The sequence below is a fragment of the Bicyclus anynana genome, chromosome 8 (assembly GCF_947172395.1).
Source record: "Bicyclus anynana chromosome 8, ilBicAnyn1.1, whole genome shotgun sequence".
NCBI lineage: Eukaryota > Metazoa > Arthropoda > Insecta > Lepidoptera > Nymphalidae > Bicyclus > Bicyclus anynana.
In genome coordinates, this window is record NC_069090.1 from 17,711,361 (window position 1) to 17,733,352 (window position 21,992).

The 21,992-nt window shown below is 46.9% G+C and overlaps 1 protein-coding gene across 3 annotated transcripts; it reads right to left on the reverse strand.

Annotated features, from left to right (window-relative positions):
• Positions 1 to 460: 460 nt before the first annotated feature.
• On the reverse strand, positions 461 to 20,667 carry LOC112050737 (protein strawberry notch). Of its 3 annotated transcripts, XM_052883183.1 has the most exons (13): positions 20,472 to 20,667; positions 19,370 to 19,466; positions 17,419 to 17,517; positions 11,974 to 12,072; positions 10,776 to 10,841; positions 8,501 to 9,276; positions 8,003 to 8,398; positions 7,167 to 7,301; positions 6,957 to 7,102; positions 6,538 to 6,890; positions 5,113 to 6,210; positions 3,973 to 4,115; positions 461 to 2,037 (listed from the first exon to the last, which is right to left on the reverse strand). In XM_052883183.1, exons 1-13 carry the CDS (start codon positions 20,472 to 20,474, stop codon positions 1,429 to 1,431), a joined length of 4,020 nt encoding a protein of 1,339 aa, XP_052739143.1. In that variant the 5' UTR covers positions 20,475 to 20,667; the 3' UTR covers positions 461 to 1,428. The 3 variants fall into 3 exon arrangements, with proteins under 3 accessions (XP_052739143.1, XP_023944844.2, XP_052739144.1); XM_024089076.2 differs by lacking the exon at positions 10,776 to 10,841; XM_052883184.1 differs by lacking the exons at positions 10,776 to 10,841; positions 11,974 to 12,072.
• Positions 20,668 to 21,992: the final 1,325 nt, after the last annotated feature.

Genomic DNA, 21,992 nt, shown 5'->3' on the forward strand with positions numbered 1-21,992 from the left:
TGTTGTGGTTTCACTCGGTCGTTGTGGTTGTGGTTTCACAGGGTTGTTATCATCAACAGCCAATACTGATAGTGAACGTTAAATGTCATTACGCCTGAGCCCTAACCCCTCTACTATCTGGAGGGAGGCATCAACCAGTAGTGAATCTCTACCAAATAAGCTGATACTAATGATGATGATAATTAAAAAATACCAATACATAATGATTAGTAGGTTGCTCCGACGATAACATTAGATCAGAGTTGGCTAATTCACTAATTTTCACTAGGAAGTTGACATACGAAACTGAAATTCTATGTAACAAATGTCATCCGGTGCTTATTGGTGGATATCTTTTAGTATGTAGATGACATTTTGTCAATTAATTTGATGATTATTTTAATGATGACCAAAATAGTGAATAGGCCAGCAGAACTATAGTGTGATGTTTAAAAACAAACGGTAAATAAAACTAAATGCATAAGTATGTACATTTATTTGTCTTTATAATTAATTATATGATGACGAATGACAATTGGACACAGTGCGCGGTGCGCGGTGCATCACTCGGTGTAACAACATAGTCAATAAAAATAACATTTGTAACACCTTATTACAAGTATATCATATTTTTGACGTTTTTTGAACTGTAAATCTGTGCTTCGGGAGTTACGATCAAGTAATTGTACGTACAGTCGTACACAGCGTACGCGTTTTCTAATCAAATTATCATTTATTAAAAACTATTTGTAATTGAAAACATCAAGACACTGAAAAGTATTTTACCAATTATATTATCTCGTAATATCTCTATTGCACTTATCATACCATCACAGTGAGCGAGCCGCACGCGCCGCACGCGCCGCACGCGCCGCACGCGCCGCACGCGCCGCACGCGCGGTGTGCGCCCGCCCTTACGTCGTCACTTGTCACACTGCCGCGAGTGCGAGAGCGAACGAACACAACACTAACATAGCATAGACAATTCATCAATTGATTTTTGGCTACAATTGAAATACAAAAATGTAGGTGTCTAATAAATACTAATGTATATACAATGAATACGAACAGTCGACTCGCGGCTCTGCGCTACTCGCGCTAGAGCTGAGCGAGAGCGAGAGCGAGAGCTACGCTTAGTCTTACAGTTTACATTGTCATTACAGTGGGCTCGGCACAAACTGCAACACACCAAACTAATCATTTATACTTTGTACAAATGTTCTCGTATACGAACCTCTAGTTCCCCGTAGTCTAACACTGAACAGGCGATCGTGAACCGACTACCTCTGCAGCACACGTCTCGGTCGTCGATACGATCTTACGGTTAAATAAATAAATCGTACATTATATTACAACGTCGTACAGTCGGCGAGGAGTCGCGTCGGGCGCAGCCGCGGGCCGCGCGCACGCCCCGGGCGAGTCGTGAGCACAGGAGGGGCCGGCGCGGGCCTAGCGCTCCGACTCGAACGTCTGCTCGCTGACGCTCACGGCGTCCACCGACAGCGCCTCCTTCAGCGTGTCCACGCAGTTCTTGGGGATGAGCGTACCCACGATCTTGAGCCCGTCGTCCGTCTTGAGGCGCACCACCTGCATCTTGCCGGCCGAGCGCGCCGCCAGCGCCTGCTCCACGCGCGCCCACACGGCCAGCAGCGAGCCGGCCAGCACGTGGTGCGTGCGGCGCCGCAGCCCCACCTCGCAGTGCGGGTCGCGGCATGCCGCGCGCCAGTAGGCGTGCGCGCACGTGCGCAGCGAGGCCGCGTGCTGCGCGCGCCACGCCGCCTCCGCGTCGTCGGGCTCCGCGCGCTTGTACTTCTTCTCGATGTCGGCCAGGCTCTCGAGCCGCAGCTGCAGCCCCGTGTTGGGCTTGTGCACGTGGAACATGCGCTCCTTCTTGGCGGGGCGGTCGCGCTCGCGACGCTCGGCGCGCGCCGGCGCCGCCGCCAGGCACAGCACGGCCGTCAGCTTGCCGTTGCGCGGCGTGCGCGACACGTAGAAGCCCTCCTCGGCCGAGCTGGCCTCCGACAGCTTCTCCAGCGCCAGCGACCACTCGAGCCCGCGCTGCCGACGCGACCACATGTCAGACAGTATGGTACAGTTTCAAAAGTAGAAATGAGCTTTACGAGTTGAATGATCAAGAATGACTTTGTATCATTACACACCAAATAAAGAACAAGCAGACTTTCCACAACAACAAACAACCTGGAAAATAGTCAAGGCCGCTGCTTCGTACAAATTAGATGAAATCGGTAGTTTTGGTTGAGTAGATTTACCAGTTTCAGTTCACTCACTCAGTCAAACTAATATATATATTTTAAATAACTAGTTGTATACCTAGACAAAATATATATTTTTACAAAAAACTATTTTTATTTTTTCTAAAAAAAACAACATTGAACACTGTTTAGGTTCTGCTTTACGAATATCAGTTAATTTTCATTTCACTTAGCTAATTAAATGATCCTAAAGAATTAGAAATGAGTTGGTTTACTTTTTAAAAATTTAGGCCATAATTTTTTAAATATATTTCTAAGTCTGCCATACATTTTAGTCTATGCACACGCCGATAATAAAATTACGCGAGCCACACCTCTCGACTACAGTCGGCCGCGAGCGTTCAGAGAGGGGTCACGCAGCGCACGCGCCGCACGCTCAGCCCAGCTCCAGCTGTTCACAGCGCCGCACTGCACTGTGCACTCACTGGCTCACCTCAGAGTGCACGGTGTGCAGCTCGACGGGCGCCTGCCCGGTGGCGTGTCGGCGCAGGAAGCGCACGCAGCGCACGCGCCGCACGCTCAGCCCAGCTCCAGCTGTTCACAGCGCCGCACTGCACTGTGCACTCACTGGCTCACCTCAGAGTGCACGGTGTGCAGCTCGACGGGCGCCTGCCCGGTGGCGTGTCGGCGCAGGAAGCGCACGCAGCGCACGCGCCGCACGCTCAGCCCAGCTCCAGCTGTTCACAGCGCCGCACTGCACTGTGCACTCACTGGCTCACCTCAGAGTGCACGGTGTGCAGCTCGACGGGCGCCTGCCCGGTGGCGTGTCGGCGCAGGAAGCGCACGCAGCGCACGCGCCGCACGCTCAGCCCAGCTCCAGCTGTTCACAGCGCCGCACTGCACTGTGCACTCACTGGCTCACCTCAGAGTGCACGGTGTGCAGCTCGACGGGCGCCTGCCCGGTGGCGTGTCGGCGCAGGAAGCGCACGCAGCGCACGCGCCGCACGCTCAGCCCAGCTCCAGCTGTTCACAGCGCCGCACTGCACTGTGCACTCACTGGCTCACCTCAGAGTGCACGGTGTGCAGCTCGACGGGCGCCTGCCCGGTGGCGTGTCGGCGCAGGAAGCGCACGCAGCGCACGCGCCGCACGCTCAGCCCAGCTCCAGCTGTTCACAGCGCCGCACTGCACTGTGCACTCACTGGCTCACCTCAGAGTGCACGGTGTGCAGCTCGACGGGCGCCTGCCCGGTGGCGTGTCGGCGCAGGAAGCGCACGCAGCGCACGCGCCGCACGCTCAGCCCAGCTCCAGCTGTTCACAGCGCCGCACTGCACTGTGCACTCACTGGCTCACCTCAGAGTGCACGGTGTGCAGCTCGACGGGCGCCTGCCCGGTGGCGTGTCGGCGCAGGAAGCGCACGCAGCGCACGCGCCGCACGCTCAGCCCAGCTCCAGCTGTTCACAGCGCCGCACTGCACTGTGCACTCACTGGCTCACCTCAGAGTGCACGGTGTGCAGCTCGACGGGCGCCTGCCCGGTGGCGTGTCGGCGCAGGAAGCGCACGCAGCGCACGCGCCGCACGCTCAGCCCAGCTCCAGCTGTTCACAGCGCCGCACTGCACTGTGCACTCACTGGCTCACCTCAGAGTGCACGGTGTGCAGCTCGACGGGCGCCTGCCCGGTGGCGTGTCGGCGCAGGAAGCGCACGCAGCGCACGCGCCGCACGCTCAGCCCAGCTCCAGCTGTTCACAGCGCCGCACTGCACTGTGCACTCACTGGCTCACCTCAGAGTGCACGGTGTGCAGCTCGACGGGCGCCTGCCCGGTGGCGTGTCGGCGCAGGAAGCGCACGCAGCGCACGCGCCGCACGCTCTCGCCCGCGCTGCCGAGGTCCAGGATGCCGAGGTCGAACCGCCCGCTGCGACGAGCTGCTCGCCAACACAAAACATCATTTATCATGACGCGAATGGACAATAGATGACAGATTCTCTTGTATCCTGCCAGCCACGAGATAGTGTTTGTGAAGTTAGCAACAAATGGCTGCGCAATGAATCAGTAACGGTACAAACGACGCGGACGGGGAGCTGGCTAGACGCGACCGCGCATCTAGACTCATTCCGCAGCTGACTTCACAAACAAAGATCCTTGGCGAGCACTATGACTATAATTTATGTTTTCGATTAATTATTATCACCATCGCCTGACATTTTTAACCCTCGAGTGGGCGCGTTGCGGCATTTTGGCGAAACATTTCATTGACCATTTAAAGTAGAAATACATCAATTTCATTATTAGATAATGGTGGTAATAATAATTGGTCGAAACTTAAAATTCAAGTTACGAGGGTACCAAAGGCTGCTGCAGGCTATGCTTTGACATAATTAGTTTGAGACGACTATCTTAGCAATCCATGAATCCATCGTGCGGCTACCGGTCCATCGCGTGGCAGAGAGAACATCTCTCAGCAGTCCTGGACTTGTGACCAATGGATGTGAGTTAGGAATGGACGTGGAGTCTCACAGGCTACTCAATTTCGTTTTCTTAGTTTACCTAATTACTTTCACTTCCGGCGATTGAGCGACACAGTAGCTGTCGTTTTGGTTGTAAAACTTACTGAGTAAGGGAGGAGGTTGCATTTTCTGATGAAAAACCCGTAAGTAAAAACCACCTTGTGCACTGGCTGCCAGTTTACGTTTACGTTTTTGGATTCTGATATTTTGCAAAAAGACTCATTTTATTATAGAAAAAAGTATAACTGTTTTCAATACCTAAAAAGTTAGATTTAGATTGAAAAGAACCATAATTTTTGATTTTCAAAAATTCAAAAGTTAATTTTATATAAGTACAATATTTTAATGCTAAATCCCACAACTTTAATATTCAATCAGTTTTAAAGCGATATTATAAAAGTAAAATGGCGTATACCTTGGTCCATGACGGCGGCGAGCGTGTCGGTGAAGTACTTGAAGAGGCGGTTCTGCAGCTCCACGGGCATGCCCAGGATGCGGTTCAGGAACTTGGACATGTTGTTGTAGTCCTTGTCCAGCGCCAGCACGCCGGGCGCCGCGTCGCTGTTGACGATGAGCCCCACGCCCACGAGCGCGGCCGCCACGTCCTGGAAGAAGTCGCCCGCGTAGTCGGCGGGCGGCGGCACCAGCGGCGCCTCGTACTTCATGATGGCCTTCATGACGGCCTCCAGCGCCGTGCGCCCGTACTTGTTGTCCACGTTGAACTGGCTTAGGTCGCGCGACTCGGTGGCGCGCCGGTCGCCGTGCGTGAGCGCGCCCAGCGACTCCAGGCGCTTGGCCACGGTGGAGGCGAAGCGCCGCTCGCCCGCCAGGTCGGAGATGAGGAACACGTACTCGGGCGCGTTGACCTGGTTGGAGCGGTGCGTGCGCCCGAACTGCTGCACGGCGCGGTCGGCCGACCACGGCAGCTCCAGCGTGATGTGCACGCGCCGGCGCTGGTTGCGCGCGCGCCGGTCGCTCTGCAGCGAGATGCCGCTGGACGCCGCCTCCGAGATGATGGCCACGTCCTTCTCGCCGTCCATGAAGCGCTGCTTCTCCGTCAGGTTGAGCGTCTCCAGAGGCACGTCGGCCTCCGAGCGGCTCTCGTACTGGATCTGGCCGTCCTCCGTCTGCACCACGCGGCCCTTGCGGCCCGTCATCTCGGCCACGTTGTCGGTGCCGCCCAGCTCGTCCACCAGCTGGTCCAGCGTGTTGGGCGGCAGGCGGCGGCCCAGGCGCTCCACGGCCGCCAGCAGCTGCTCCTTCATGCTGCAGGCGCGCTCGATGGCGGAGCGCGCGGGCGCCACGGCGCGCGAGGGGCCCAGGTACAGGCCGTTGGTGCCCACGGGCGTGCCCGCGAGGCTGCGGCCGGCCGCCGCGACGGTGACGGGCGCGGGCGCCAGGCTTTTGCGCGAGAACATGGTCTCTATCTTGTCCTGCGTGCTCGCCTTCGCCTTCTTCGCGGCGGGCGCTTTTTTCTTTTTCGCCACTTTCTTCTTGCGCCCCACCCACGGATCTGGAGATTCAATTTATGTTAAATATGGAAAAACGAGTTTGCTGTAGATTACACAGCTAAATTACAACATCTTACAAAAATAAAAAAACAATAGCCTAAATGTCGTACTGCATCGCAACACGTTCTCAAAGTTCAATAGTTGCGGCGTTAAGAGTAACAAACATCCATACAAACTTTCGCCTTTATAATATTAGTAGGAAGTTACTTATTGATTTTGTATCGTTTTAGATTTTAGTGATCCCTTCCGGCTTAAAGCTACAAACAAAATGTCGTTACGACAGTGTAACAAAGACTGAAATGCCAACACATGTCCGTCGGCAGTGTTACCGTCGTCGCTGTCGCTGCCGGCGCGGAACGGGTTGGAGTCGCTCAGCTCTGAGTCGTCGGCCGAGTCGGCCTCGGCCTCGCGCTCGGCCTCCAGCTCGGCGTCGAGCTCGTCGTCCGAGCGGACGAACTCGTCGGACGAGGAGCCGCCGCGCAGCCGCTTGGCGGCCGCGTTGACCTGCTGGCGCGCCGTCAGCTTGCGCTTGGCGGCGCCGTCGTCCAGCCCGTTGCGCGGCGGCGCGGCGGCGGGCGCGGCCGGCGCGGCCTTGGCCTTCGCCTCCAGGCCCAGCAGCCGGTTGATGCGCTCGCGGTCCGGCGCCGGGAAGTGCTTCTCCACCAGCGTCTGCAGCACGCCCCTGCGGACAGACGGGCGTGAGCGGGCGGGCGGCGAGGGGCGGGTGCGGGAGGAGGTGCGGGCTCACTTGGCGGTGGACACGAAGTCGGACAGCTCGCCGTCGTCGCGCTCGAGCTGGTCCAGCGTGCGCGCCTCGCCCGTGCTCTGCAGGCCGATGACCACGCACTTGCCGCACTTGACCGCCTCGCGCGCCAGCACCACGGCCTGGTTCACCTGCGCAGACGAGGGGGTCAGCGTCGCTCTCGGCGCGCCGGGCGGCGCCGCGGGCGGGCCTCACCTTGGCGGCGATGCACAGGTACTTGAAGAACCGCTGGTGCGCCGACCAGAACTGCCCCCACATGGTCTTCTTCATGCGCGGCTCCGCGTCGATCAGCTCGGCCGCCTCCGTGAAGCGCTGCATGGCCTCCACCCACTGCAAGCGGACGCACAAGTGTTTATGCACGAATGACAAAGGTCTGCATCACGTCGCAACTTTGTCATTCAAGCAGTTTTATTTTCAGGCATTTCCTATATATTCGATGCGATAAACTCTCGGCGTCTCGCCAGCAGACAGCAGCCAGCAGACAGCAGAGGGCCAGCTACAGTGAGGGACGCGGTGCTCACCAGCGCCACCGCCTTGTCGTAGGTGTCGCGGAACGAGTCGGACAGCGGCACCTCCTCGATCTGGAGGAGAGCTGGCGCGCGATGAACAGTTGCAGCTCTCGGCGTCTCGCCAGCAGACAGCAGCCAGCAGACAGCAGAGGGGCAGCTACACTGAGGGACGCGGTGCTCACCAGCGCCACCGCCTTGTCGTAGGTGTCGCGGAACGAGTCGGACAGCGGCACCTCCTCGATCTGGAGGAGAGCTGGCGCGCGATGAACAGTTGCAGCTCTCGGCGTCTCGCCAGCAGACAGCAGCCAGCAGACAGCAGAGGAGCAGCTACAGTGAGGGACGCGGTGCTCACCAGCGCCACCGCCTTGTCGTAGGTGTCGCGGAACGAGTCGGACAGCGGCACCTCCTCGATCTGGAGGAGAGCTGGCGCGCGATGAACAGTTGCAGCTCTCGGCGTCTCGCCAGCAGACAGCAGCCAGCAGACAGCAGAGGGGCAGCTACACTGAGGGACGCGGTGCTCACCAGCGCCACCGCCTTGTCGTAGGTGTCGCGGAACGAGTCGGACAGCGGCACCTCCTCGATCTTGAAGGACACGCCGTGGAAGGACAGCTGGCGCGCGATGTACATGCCCCGCAGCTTCATGTCCATGGCCACGATCTCCATGGCGCCCACGCCGCGCTTCTCCACGGCGTTGATGAAGTCCATGAAGGTGGGGAAAGGCGTGCCCTCGCCCCAGATGCCGAGGCGCACCATGTACGCCATGTTGCGCGGCTCGGAGGCGCCCGTGGCGGACGCGTACACCACGCGCGCCTTGGGCAGCTTGTTCTGCAGCTCCAGCGCCGTCAGCCCCGTCTTGGTGGCCTTGCCCGAGCCCACGGGGCACAGGTTCTTGGCCTTGTGGCACTCGTCGAACACGATCTGACTACAGTTCAGGAACTCTACTTTTTATTTTAATTACTATTTCAACAAATGAATCGTGCAATAAAACAAGAAAAGGAATATATTTGTGGGAAAGGATACGACGCCGTCGAAGTCCTCGCCGCACCACTGCAGCAGCTGCTTGAGGCGCGAGCGGTACTTGGTGCTGGCCTGCGTCTCGCCGATGAGCGCGCTGTAGGTGCTGAACACCACGCCCTTCTTCACGTGCCCGTTGGCGGCCGACGAGATCTTCGCGTACTTGAACTTGCTGAGCGAGTGCACCTCGATCTTGCCGGCGCCGATGTCGCGCAGGTCGCGCTCCGCGTCGTACTTCAGGTCGTTGGACACGGACACCCACAGCGCGCGCTTGCGGCCGCGCAGGTGGTTCTCGAAGATGATGCCGGCGATGGTGCGCCCCTTGCCCACGCCCGCGCCGTCGCCCACCAGGAAGCCGGCGCGCGAGCCGTCGGGCAGCAGGTGCTCGTGCGCCTGCGCCGCGTACACCACGGCCTCCAGCTGCAGCGCCGACAGCAGCCCGCCGCGCACCGTCTCGTCGGGCAGCCCCAGCGAGTACGTCACGTCCACCGGCTCCACGGACGACAGCGACGCCGTCTCCACCACGGGGTCGGGGTGCTTGCGGCCCAGGCGCAGCTTGGGCGGCATGTAGTCGGCGTACGTCTCGGCCACGCCCATCTCGTCGTCGTCCACCTCCTCCTCGTCGCCGGCCGGCTTGTCCCACGCGCCCTTCTGCGCCCACGGCGGCACGGCGGCGAACTGGCCCAGCATGCCGGCCAGCGGCCCGCCCATGCCCGACGCCAGGATCTGGTTGAGGTTCTGCAGCAGGTACGAGTTCATGCCCTGCATGCCCACCATCTCCACTGCGGACAGAACGGCGCCGCCCGCTACACTCAACGTACTGCACGCGTGCACTTCGTTCGTGACACTTTCGAATAATAATAGTATTGATGCATATTTTTGTTTTATAACTAGCAGACGCCACGCGGTTTCACTCGCGTATTCTCTTTCCCGTAAAAATATGGGGATAAAATATAGCACCCCGGGATAGTGATGATGATGAATGGGAAGCTACACTATCATCATATCAGCCAATGGACGTCTATCACAGGACATAGGCCTTTTGCAGGCACTTCCTAACATCAGGATCGTGAGCCGCCCGCACGCAGTGAATCCCTGCGACTCGCTTGATGACGTCAGTTCACCTGGTTTGGGGGTCGACCAACAATGCGCGTTCTAGTGCGGGGTCGCCATTCCAGCACCTTGGGACCCAACGTCCATTTGCTCTTTGTGCCCATTGCCACTTCAGCTTCGCGACTCGTGACTTTGGTTCTTCTGCGGATCTAATCATTTCTGATTCGATCACGCAGAGATACTTCGAGCATAGCTCGTTCCGTCGCCCGCTGTGTGACTCTGAGCCTTTTTATGAGGCCCATAGTTAGCGACCAAGTCTTGGAACATGGAATATTACTTCTATCGTATTTACGTACGATCAATGTATACAAGTGTAATCAGTACACACACACACACACACACACACAGCCGACTCTACGCATCTCTCGACAGCATTTAAAAACTGGATTGGACGCAACTGTTCAATGTCGTTCGTGTGAGCGAGCTGTCGCCGTCCGTAGAGCCGCCTGCGCCACCGCGCCACACTGTGCACTCTAAGCTAATCTTCACAATGGCGTCGCTGAGGGCAACAGTCTTTCAAACAAATAATTTAGAATCCGCCAGCAATTTTCCAACATTCTCTATAGTATTCTGTAATACTTATTTTACGCATTTTTTATGAAATCTAGAATGTCCCGGAGAGCCGTACGTTACGCGGACGCATGTGCACACGCAGTACGCCTGTGCGACTGTGAAGTCACCAGCGCGTGACAGGGTCGAGTCGCAGTGCACGACGCACGGTGTCTTCTCATAGCTCTGACCGTTCCAAACGGAATGCAAAAGTATTTGATAAAGGTTTCCATAATCACACGCGTCTCCTCGTCTTGTATCTTAAACCCTAACCGTCAGAGGAGCGGCGTACACGTGTGTCATTTTGTAGAGAGGAGCAAGTTATATTTTACGATCCTACGTTCCTAGCCGACCGGTCCTACCCGACGAGCCAATGAGCCGCGCGACGCCACTGTCAAGAGCGGGGAGAGGGGAGGCGGTAAGGGGAGGGCGCGACTCGATCGCTCCGTCGCCTTGTGTAGTTCTCGCCAAACTGAGTGTTGTCTGAACACGAGCACTGGGCACAGCACAAGAGCACATCTCAGGCGTGGCGAGAACTACTCGCGGTACAATGTCGGTGCTTCCGTCGGGCAAACGGTGCACGACCAGAGCACGGGTCGCGCCGCAGGGCAGTACTCACTCTGAGCGAGCAGCGAGGCGGCGCTGCTGTAGGCCGACGAGCCGGCGGCCGGCGCCGCACCCAGCGCTACAACACGAGAGGCTCGCTTAGCGCCTGGTGCCTTCCACTACACTACGACGTACTGACTGACCGACATCTGTGGCTTCGGGCCGGATACCCTAGGCCCGCTAACCTACGCTATCGAGTCTGTACGCAGCGCTGACAAATTACCTACTCTCTTAATATGGACAAGGACTAATATAACTAACGCGATACGCTTGCGTCCCTGCCGAGCGTGCTTCTACCGCATACACTGTACGCCGTGCGTCATGTGTTCATCTGTGTACACCAGCCGCCGCAGTCGCTCGCCTGCACTGTACCGAGCACTCTCGGGACACTACGCACGCTGCCGAGTCGGCCATACATGTGAGAGATCCTCGTACCGACCGTTGCCTGCGCCACGCTATCCTTCTCGCTGTAAACTCTATTTACTTTCCAGGTATTGTTTATTGACATTCAATACATTAATTAGTACTTCACTGACACGAGTCCCATATAAATATATATAACTTTGAACTGAGCTATAGATAACTTTCAATTTCATCAAATTGTCTCAATTTATAGAAGATTCATGATTCATGATATTCTCTTTTAGATAGAAAAATAAAGTTATATTCTTGTTCAAATATTTAATTTTTTTTTACCTACCCGCTCATAGATTATCGTGAATGATTGGAAAATTTTCAATACATTTACATTCTGAGAGACGATGTTCCAGCTCCGAACGTATGTACCTACGTACAAAACCAGAACCCTCATTGTCAATCGCTTATATCCCTGTATACCTGTTCTTTCTGGATAATTTCTATTTAAAAACTTTTTTATGCATCACCTACTGTGCGAATCTGTCCCGAGTTGTTAAAAAATGCATTTTCCTGTAGTCCCCGTTTGAAGGCAAACACAGCTCGGGGGAGCGCGACACTGTCATGTGTTCATATAGTTTATACACTCTAATACATTTCTATTTGGCTACAAGTAATGTCTTCGAAATTTTACTTCGTCGCTCGGCTCAATCTGAATTACAATATAATACTGCACACGCTGTGAATATTTGATTGAAATTAGGTAATTAGTTTAGGAGTCCATCGCGGGCAAACATAGAGATGTGTATAGTTGACTTCCCCGTGGGTCCAGCGCACGCGGGAAGGCGCGGGGTTACCTCCGCGCGGCAGGCCGAGCGCGGGCTTGCTGAGCGCGGCGGCGGAGATCTTGATGGGCTTCACGTGGGCGGCCTGGCCGAACGCCACGCCCGACGCCGCTGCAACACACGACACTGCTCAGGGGCCACCGCCTTGCCACAAGTGCGAGTATGTATTGAAACGCTTTACAGATGCACAGTTTCATTTCAAGACAAACTTGACTTATTAGATTAGATTTTTTTTTGATTATAAATAATAATAAACAAAAAAAGGAATTTTTATTAATTTCTTTTAGAATTTAAGATATTAGAAGAATTTAAGAAAAAGTAATATTTTATTTCATACAAAAATAAATAGAAAGCATTAAGATTTCAATCAATCCTAGTTAAAATGTTCAAAATGTCATGTGTTTGAATGTGAGGTCATCTAACCTTGAGCCAGTGATGGCCATCAGCGCTTTTCCGCGACACAAGACGCTCGGCGGCCGTGGCCCCGCGGAAGCGCTACGATCGAATCGTTTACGTGTATAAGGTTTCCCATTGTTCTGGTGAGGGGCGAGCAATGAGGGGGAAAGCTAGGGGCTGAAACACGTTGTGGGGCACGACTCACGGGAGCTACAGGCGTTTAAAGGGGAATGTCCACCAGCCCATACAACGTTGGCCCAAGAAACCCAGTTACGCCCCCCCATAAAAGTATATGGAGATGATAATATGATGTATAAATAAGGATTTGGTTAAATAATTTTTTTAATAAAAGTTTGCTAGACATAAAAAAAAAATATTTTATTTTATCACTCTCACTGCTCAAAAGTACACCGGAAATGAAGTAACGTTAAAGCTGTACATGAATAGATTTATTGTTTTATGTAACCAACAAGCTTAACAAATAAATCAATAAATGAAACAACCAACCAACCAGGCAGTGGCGTGCATATGGTTGTCGATCAGGGTATGCACTAGTAATAAAATTAAGCAAAGTGGAAAAATCTGTATTTACTAATGAAGACAACTCTTAGGATATGCAGTACTTTAATGCATGTATGAAGTGCACACCCACCACTACTTGGAGGCCATTGGATCAGCTTCTACTAGAAGAAATTATTGTAATGATGTTAACAATTGTAAATTATAATATTGTATTACTTTTCTAAAAAAGAGTGACTGTTGAGTTTCTTGCTGACTCTCCTCAGCACAACTTGTCTTTCTATCTGGTGATGAGGTCTGTCTGTCTGTCTGGAGATGGACAAATAGTCAACCTTATTATTTCAAAAGTGCTTGTTTGCAAAACCAAGGCTTAGTTTACAAGCACTGTAAATAAATGAATTTACAAATGTATTACAGCGAGGAAAACAACATTGATTTGGAGTGTTTGTCGCTATTACATAATTATTTTCCGTTCTTCAGTTGAGCAAGATGCTGCTTTATCAGTCGTTTTCCAGCAATTTTGACAAACTTGGGATGACTCTGGATAACTGAAATAGTAATAAAATATGAAAATCCAGCAAATAATTTAATCAGAGTTTTAAAATTGGTTTACTTAGTGGATTTAATAATGTTATGTTATTCCACAATTTATTTGTCGTCATCATCAACCCATATTCGGCTCACTACTGAGCTCGAGTCTCCTCTCAGAATGATAGGGGTTAGGCCAATAGTCCACCACACTGGCCCAATGCGGATTGGCAGACTTCACACACACAGAGAATTAAGATAATTCTCTAGTATGCACATATTATTACTGTTTTAAAATTGGTTTAGGGTGTGAAAATGTAGCAAACTGACATACAAACTCACAGTTCACATTTAATATTAATCAGGAAAGTAGGATAAATATACTATAATACTTCTATGCACTAAATATTGCTTGAACAAACCATCAACAATGCAAGAAAACCTATGTGCTGTCCTACATCTCACTAGATGTTATGCCTTCTACGCCAGTAATTACACAGTAAATGTACTTTTTAATACAGCAATATTGGTTAGTCATAAAAATACACTGAGCGACACTTCAACACTTATATGGGAAACTACACTCTGTTGTGACTTGACACAATAACATGACAAAAATTATTAAAGTTATACATATTATTTCTTATGAATAATAATCGTTTTTCACATTAAAAATGGATCAAACATTATTTATGCTGCCTGCACCTGCTGTGTACTTGTTTACGAGCATGTTTCAAACAGAATGTATTCGTATTTTCGTGACATTTTATTGACAATTGATGCTAACTATAATAATTTTAATATTGATATTAACATTGATTAATGCAGCGTAAATGTCCTCTTGTATTTACATCTGAGAGCTGAAATAAACTTGCAATTTTTCCGGTTCAGGGTCTACATTATTCGAATTTCGCATTTAACTTCGTGCAAGTTTTATTTATATTATAGCTGTGGTTTGAAAAATTATAATTCGGTTCAAAAAATACTGAAGGTAAACAGAAAACATACAAAATCAGTAAATTAATTCAATGACATTATCTAATTAATAAAATGAGAATGACATTGACAATTATTGACATCAACAGATTATCTGTCCAAAAGTCAAATCGATGTTGCCATACGAAACACGAAAAATCGAATAACTTCGTATCGATTTCTAATTGAATAATTTTATTACTAGAATAACACGTCATTGTTTTCACCATCTTTTACACAACGCAATGGTTTTTATTGGTTTTCAATAATAAATAAAGTGATTCAAGAAGAAGGTTTATACAAGTAGTTTGTCATGATATTGCGTTTTCACCGGACCGGGTTGCGGACAAAATTGCGGACGCCTGCAATTTTATGTCAATGTATTATGTAAACATAATATATTATCTACAATATGTATACTATTTATACATACATAGAAATATATAGAATTTGATTTAGTTAGATCGGATGAAAGGAAAAAGTTATCGGAAGAAAGGGATTGAATATCAACTATTAAGACCACTTTGACCACTTATTTATATCAGCTTAGTATAGCTGTAGCTTGCGCGTTGGCCGATCGTGGCCAACATCGAGCTTATATAGAGTATGGAAAAATTGTATAAAAAAACCGCATTGCACGCGCCGAAGTTACGGGCTTGCGCTACTACTCATATTATATATTATACTAGCTGACGCCGCGCGGTTTACCCGCGTGGTTCCCGTTCCCGTAGGAATGCGGAGATAATATATAGCTTATAGCCTTCCTCGATAAATGGGTTATCTAACACTGAAAGAATTTTTCAAATCGGACCAGTAGTGCCTGAGATTAGCGCGTTCAATCAAAAACAAACAAACAAACTCTCCAGCTTTATAATATTAGTATAGATAGTATTTAAATGGCGTAGTTGGTAATGTTTCGACGCAGTGATCCTATGTTCTTAATGTTATACTCGATTATTATTATTATCCATTTAAATATCGATTAAACTAAAAAAATCTGTTGAGTTCTTAGTGGTTGGTTATTGCGAAAAATATAATAGGTACTTTGATATCAAGAAACGTTTTATAATGTCGACTATGCAATGGTTTTTAAAGAGTGAGGCAGATATTATAATCAAAAACATTATAATCTATTACAACTTTTGCTTTTCCAGGTGATTTTGTTGTAGAAAAAGATCGATTATTATTATTCGGTTAAAATATTGATTAAACCAAATAAATCACTTAGCTGGCAACACTGTTCATGTTCGTGTCTTCAAAAATGTCATATAACAACTATAATATTGTCAAATATCGTTGTGAAACTTATTTTTTGGGGAAAGTTATAGCAAACCGCTATGGATAAAGTAATTTATTCATTATTAAACAAAAATTATCAAGTATTTTTTAGTTTTATGTAAAGTGGGGGGCGGGGACGAAAGGTCTGGGCCGGGAATGGACATTCCCCTTTCATACTTATTGGTTTTTTTTTTCAAGAAAAGAATATATACTGATTTTAACATTATGACCAATCTCTTTCTCTCCAGCTAAGCGGAAATTAACGTAAAAAGTGGAGAGTCGTGATAACCCAGTAGATATGACCTCTGCCTCCGATTCCGGAGGGTGTGGTCCGGTCCGGGGCATGCACCTCCAACTTTTCAGTTGTGTGCATTTTAAGAAATTAAATATCACGTGTCTCAAACGGTGAAGGAATAACATCGCGAGGAAACCTGCGTACCAGAGAATTTTCTTAATAGCGATGATGACAATTTTTAACCGACTTCCAAAAAGGAGGAGGTTCTACGTTCGGCTGTATGTATGTTTTTTTTTTTTTTTTTTTATGTATGTCCAGCGATAATTCCGTCAATTATTAACCGATTTTGAAAATACTTTTTTTGTTTTGAAGGGTTTACTTCCAGGGTGGTCCCATTTTTTTCATGTCAGGATCTGATGATGGCATCCTGGAGAAATTGAGAGGAACTTTCGAAAGTTGTAGAGACGACTAGTGCGTTTGTTAGTGTTTCCATAAGGTATTTTAAACCACTACAACTTTATGAAGGTTTGGAGTTGGTCTGATGATGGAGCCGAAACAAAGACGATGGAACTCGTCAACGATTTACAGCAGTCACCTTTTGTTTGGGCTTGATTAATTTGTATTGATGAGTACTTTCCACCTATATGGGTTGTGACTGTATTAAGGGTCTGGTGATGAAGACGAGGGACAGTGAAGAGAACTCCTCGACGGTTCACAGTAGCTACCTCGTGTTTGGACTTGATAAATTTGTATTGATGAGAACTTTCCACCTAGATGGACTGTGACTGTATTAAGGGTCTGGTGATGAAGACGAGGGACAGTGAAGAGAACTCCTCGACGGTTCACAGTAGCTACCTTGTGTTGGACTTGATAAATTTGTGTTGATGAGAACTTTCCACTTAGATAGGTTGTGACTGTACACACGCAGTAGGTATGCTAACACTAAAAATAAAAAAATAAAAATTTTAATAAAAAAAATTCAACCGACTTCCAAGTTAAAAAATAACTTTAACTAAAAAGCAAAAAATAACATCCTACCTATGTGCTACCTTCTGATCAGTTTGAAGGCGGTGCCAAGCCAGTGTCGTGTTTTAATTAAAGCTGTTTCTGAAAGAACCACAGAAATTTTGTAGTTAAAACGTGTTTAATTAAAACATCACTGGCTTGGCACCGCCTTCAAACTGATCAGAAGGTAGCACATAGGTAGGATGTTATTTTTTGCTTTTTAGTTAAAGTTATTTTTTAACTTGGAAGTCGGTTGAATTTTTTTTATTAAAATTTTTATTTAAATTGTATATAAATTAAGAGTTTGCTAATAGTAAAGCAATTTTGTAAAAGGAACAGGGTTTCTGCGATCATTATTTTCGGAGCTACAGGGATCTAAAGGGTCAGATTTGCGGCGCTGCCGCGGATCCCTGAAAAACGCCCCATACAAAATGGCACGAACTAATGACGTCGTAGGCAATGTATTGATCGTTAGGACCGGGATGGGATGGAAATGGCTGCAAGGGGTACTCCGCACTCACCGGCCAGCGGGTTGGTGGTGGCGCGCACGGTGACGGGCGCGGGCTGCGGCTTCGCCTTGTCGCCCAGACGCGCCGCCGCCGCCAGGGTCTTGCCGCCACCTGCACGTCCGCCGCACATTACAATGTATTCATACGTAAGTGTCAGCTAGTGGAGGAATCTTGCAAGCCTACACTCGGGTTACAAGTTCCGCCATCTGGTGGAGATTTGTCTCTCTGTCACACCATGTTCGATCTTGGTTTCATTCCTTCTAAAGCTACTTGTACATGTTGAATATTTTGTAGAGAGAGAAGCAGCTTACAGCTTATCAGGAGTGTGCAGTAAATGTTTTACAACAATTTCAAACCTTACACAACACTTATATGTAATAACTTTGTTAGCACTCCTTTTTGGAAAATAAAAGGAGGGTGAATGTAAGTAATATTAATATCTGAGAACAGTGAAATTTTAATTACCATATATGTAAATACTAGCGGACGCCCGCGACTTCGTCCGCGTGGAATTCAGTTTTTCACGAATCCTGTGGAAACCATGAATTTTTCCGGGATGTAAAGTAGCCTGATTGGACTTTATTAATGGATATGTATGAGAAACATTATAAAATCACAGCAGATGTCGCTATTTCGAGATCTAGACCAGACATTTTCTTTTGTCCAAACAAACAAAGCGAATAGTACTTCTAGAGCTTACTGTGCCGTGGGAGACTAACATTCCGAAGGACCACAGTTTAAAAGTGAATAAATATTATGAACTAACTAAAAATCGCTATGTAGTTAGTCTGTACGCCGTAGAAGTAGGTGCGAGAGGATTACCAGCAAAATCTCTCCATAACTTGCTTAAAGACTGCTTGGCCTCTCTAGAAGTGCAGCTAGTTCTATATTAGAACGAGTATCCAAAGCTGCTCTAATAGGATCTTACCAAATTTGGATAGGTAGGGAGAACAATGTGAGCAGAGAAGGGGAGTGTTGATCGATCGTCAAGGAATTCCTTAACCCTACATCCAGTAGTCACAAGTCCTGGACTTTGCTTGGTGTTTTTCACTCTATCACGCGATGAAACCGGCACCTGCATGGTGAATCCATGGAATGCTAAGATATTCGTCTCATAATACAGAGTAAAATTTCAGCAAAATCGCTTCAGTAGCTGTAGCACAAAGGAGATCCCCCATCATCCCTTATTTTATCCCCATGGGGGTCAAATTTATCAAAATCCTATTTAAGTGAACGTCTTCATCATAGTAGCTCCAATCTTTAATTTTAATTCAATCAGTCAAAAATCTAAGAAGATTTATACAAACTTTTATCCTCTATTTTATCCCCTTAGAGGTGGAATTTATCAAAATCCTTTTTTAGGGGATGTCTTTGTCATAGTAGCTTTATGCATGCAAGTCTCCACCTGTATAGCTTTAAAATTGACAAACTTTAATCCCCTGTTTTATCCCTTTGCGAGTAGAATTGATCAAAATCCTTTCTTAGGGGATGCCTACTTCATAACATCTACCTAAATGCCAAATTTCAGCCTGATCCAGTGGTTTGCGCTGTGCGCTGAATTCATTTGTTACAAAAAAATGTGAATGAAGAAATGCTCCAATTTTGTGCAAATTTCACATAATTCATCTACTAAATAGTCAGAACAAAGCATTTGCTTTGGATAGGTGAGCTTGTTCTTAAGTTATAAAATTACAACAAAAAGTTTTTTTATATTTCTATGATTTTTATACATATAGATAAAATTATATAAATTATTGTCAAATCCGACAAAAGAACTATGCATCAGCATCAGGTGCGGTGCATCAGCACTGGAGTGCTGCAGTCGTCAGCCCCTCTGATGCTGTCGCTGTCTCGGAGAGTTCATTTAATACTAACAAAGAATTAAAATAACAAGTTTAGCATAAATACTTAACAAATTCATACAATATATACTTAAGTTAAATATTATGAATAATCTTCATACCTGGCACTTCCAAATTGTCTGGATCCTCATCGTCATCAAAATCAGAGTCATCGTCTGAGGCAGCTGGATTGTGATCACCGAATGCTTGTCGCTTTGACTAAAAAGTATTTTCAACTTTACTTTAGTATATCCTACTTCTAAAGTATAATAAAGTCATTTATAGGCCTGATAAAGATAAATCTTTATAAAAAAAAAGACATTGATTGTGAAGTGACTCCATTGCATACATAATAAAAAGTCTATAATAGAAAACTCAAATGAAGTTTTTCATAAAACAGCCAACAGCACCTACACACACACACACACGCGCGCGCACACACACATTATGGTGAAGGCAATAAAATCAATGGTTAGGTCTACAAGTTTCCAATTCCAATGTTTCTTCATCTGGCAACAGCACAACTTTGCTTTGTACTTATATAACTGATAACACAGCTTTATATTGGATTATAAACTGTGCTACTACTGTTTTGCTGAGCGTAAAAACATATTCCACATATTTCGTAACGAATCAGAAAGTCGAAACAAGCGAAAATGTATTGTGACTTTCATCAGTTTCAGCAACTTTTCATGTTCTATCTTAATATTGTTCTATCACAACTAAATAACATTAAGAAAGACGCCACGCTATTTCTTCTCATCGTAACTGTTGGAACGCGGCGGATAATGCGCTGGAAGTTCAGCGAAATGCACACTGTGCTGCTACACAATACTATACATGTTGAGGTAAAGTGCATTTCTAAGGACGTATTCTAACGCTAGACCCAGAACCTTCCAAGAAAATCAATACAGCCACACCCAACTTGCATAATTAAATGCTAACGCGATTTAAGACATACCAATTTTGGAAATAAACACAAAATAATATCACATGTGAAGACTGTCATTGCCTCATGACGCTTTTTTTTTTGGTTAGAAATCTAAAAAACAATGAAAAAACCAACTAAAAAGTAGTACTTTTAAAAAAAGCAGAATCGTCTTTACGCGTTGCACATTTTATGGGGTAAAACACCATAAATTGAGCGATTTATTTAAACGAAAAATATAAAATTGAACAATGATAACTTACTAAAAAAGTATCAAAACAAAAAACTATCATTACCATTTTTATCCTTGAAATAGCCTTTAGAGAAATGTGTAACAGGTTATAGTGAAGTTTCAATATTTAGAATCAATAAACTTTCACAAAAACATCACACGAATGCCCAAAACTCCGAAAATTTCCAAATTTGCACTCAGTAAAAAACAAGACGACCTGACGGCGGTCAATTCTTCCGCCATATTAAAAATGTTCAAAAGAGAAAGAATGAGATGTGTTGCCCGTTCGGATACTTTAGCATAACATTGTAACTAACCATAACAGCATTGTCTAAAAGGCTGAAAATTATATATTGACTCCTATTTAAAAAACGTTTAAATTAAAAATAACAATTGTAGGTTTAAATACAGATAAAGAATTTATTAGTAAACTGTCGAAACAAAAACATTATAAGCTTAAACACATTGGTAAAGTATGCTAGTCCGTGTAACAAAACACAATTAATGTTGCGCATCTTGCGCATGCTCGAACATCGATTTGTGATTTTGTCAAAAAAGCTTTCGATTTTTCATCCAATGAAATCGATTTTTCATAACTCGAATGTAATAGAGTTGATTCAAAGGTGAAAAGTTACATTCATAATAAAAAAAATTAACCGACTTCCAACTCAAAAATTAACCTGAACTAAAAAGCAAAAAATAACATCTTACCTATATGCTACCTTCTGATCAGTTTGAAGGCGGTGCCAAGCCAGTGATGTTTTAATTTAAGCCGTTTAAATTACAAAATTTCTGTGGTTCTTTCAGAAACGGCTTTAATTAAAACATGACACTGGATTGGCACCGCCTTCAAACTGATCAGAAGGTAGCATATCGGTAAGATGTTATTTTTTGCTTTTTAGTTCAGGTTAATTTTTGTGTTGGAAGTCGGTTGAATTTTTTTTATTAAAATTTTTATTTTTTAATTTTTAGTGTTAGCACACCTACTGAGTGTGAACACATATGAAACGTTATTTTCTTATAATAAGTATCTAAGTCCTACAATCCCAATTTTAAAAATACTACCTTAACTCATATACAAAATTTCACTCCCCCTTTATCCACACGTAATATGAATATTCAGAAAAACGTGAAAGGTGACTGTCCTCCGTCTTCATCACCAGACTCTATGCAGTCACAATCCATATGGTTGGAAAGTTCTCATCAATATAAAATCTATCAAGTCCAAACACAAGGTAGCTACTGTGAACCGTCGAGGAGTTCCCTTAACTCTCCTTCATCTTCGTCACCAGATCCCTAATACAGTCACAACCTATCCAGGTGGAAAGTTTTAATGTGGTAAAGTCATTGGTATTGGGGGTAATCTGTGGATCTACTGAACCGATTTTAAAAATTCTTTTATTGCTAGAGCCCCGTTACTTGTTAGTATTTTCAACCGTAATTATATTTCACACTCGTATTCCAAATCCAAAATATGGTATGTTCGGCGTCGTCGTTGAGGTCCATGAATACCAAAATTTGGCGTAGTTAAAGTATTGCATAAAAACCCCATGGCTAAAGAAGCACTGATTTGTGTTTCCTGTCT

Bases quoted from the DNA above. Each gene is read 5' to 3' on its own strand.
- LOC112050737 (XM_052883183.1), bottom strand. The intron at 12,073-17,418 runs GTGAGTGCGGAG...CGTGTGTTGCAG, and splicing joins CACCACCAACCCGCTGGCCG to CGGCGTCGGGCGTGGCGTTC. The intron at 8,399-8,500 runs GTATCCTTTCCC...AACTGTAGTCAG, and splicing joins GCGAGGACTTCGACGGCGTC to ATCGTGTTCGACGAGTGCCA.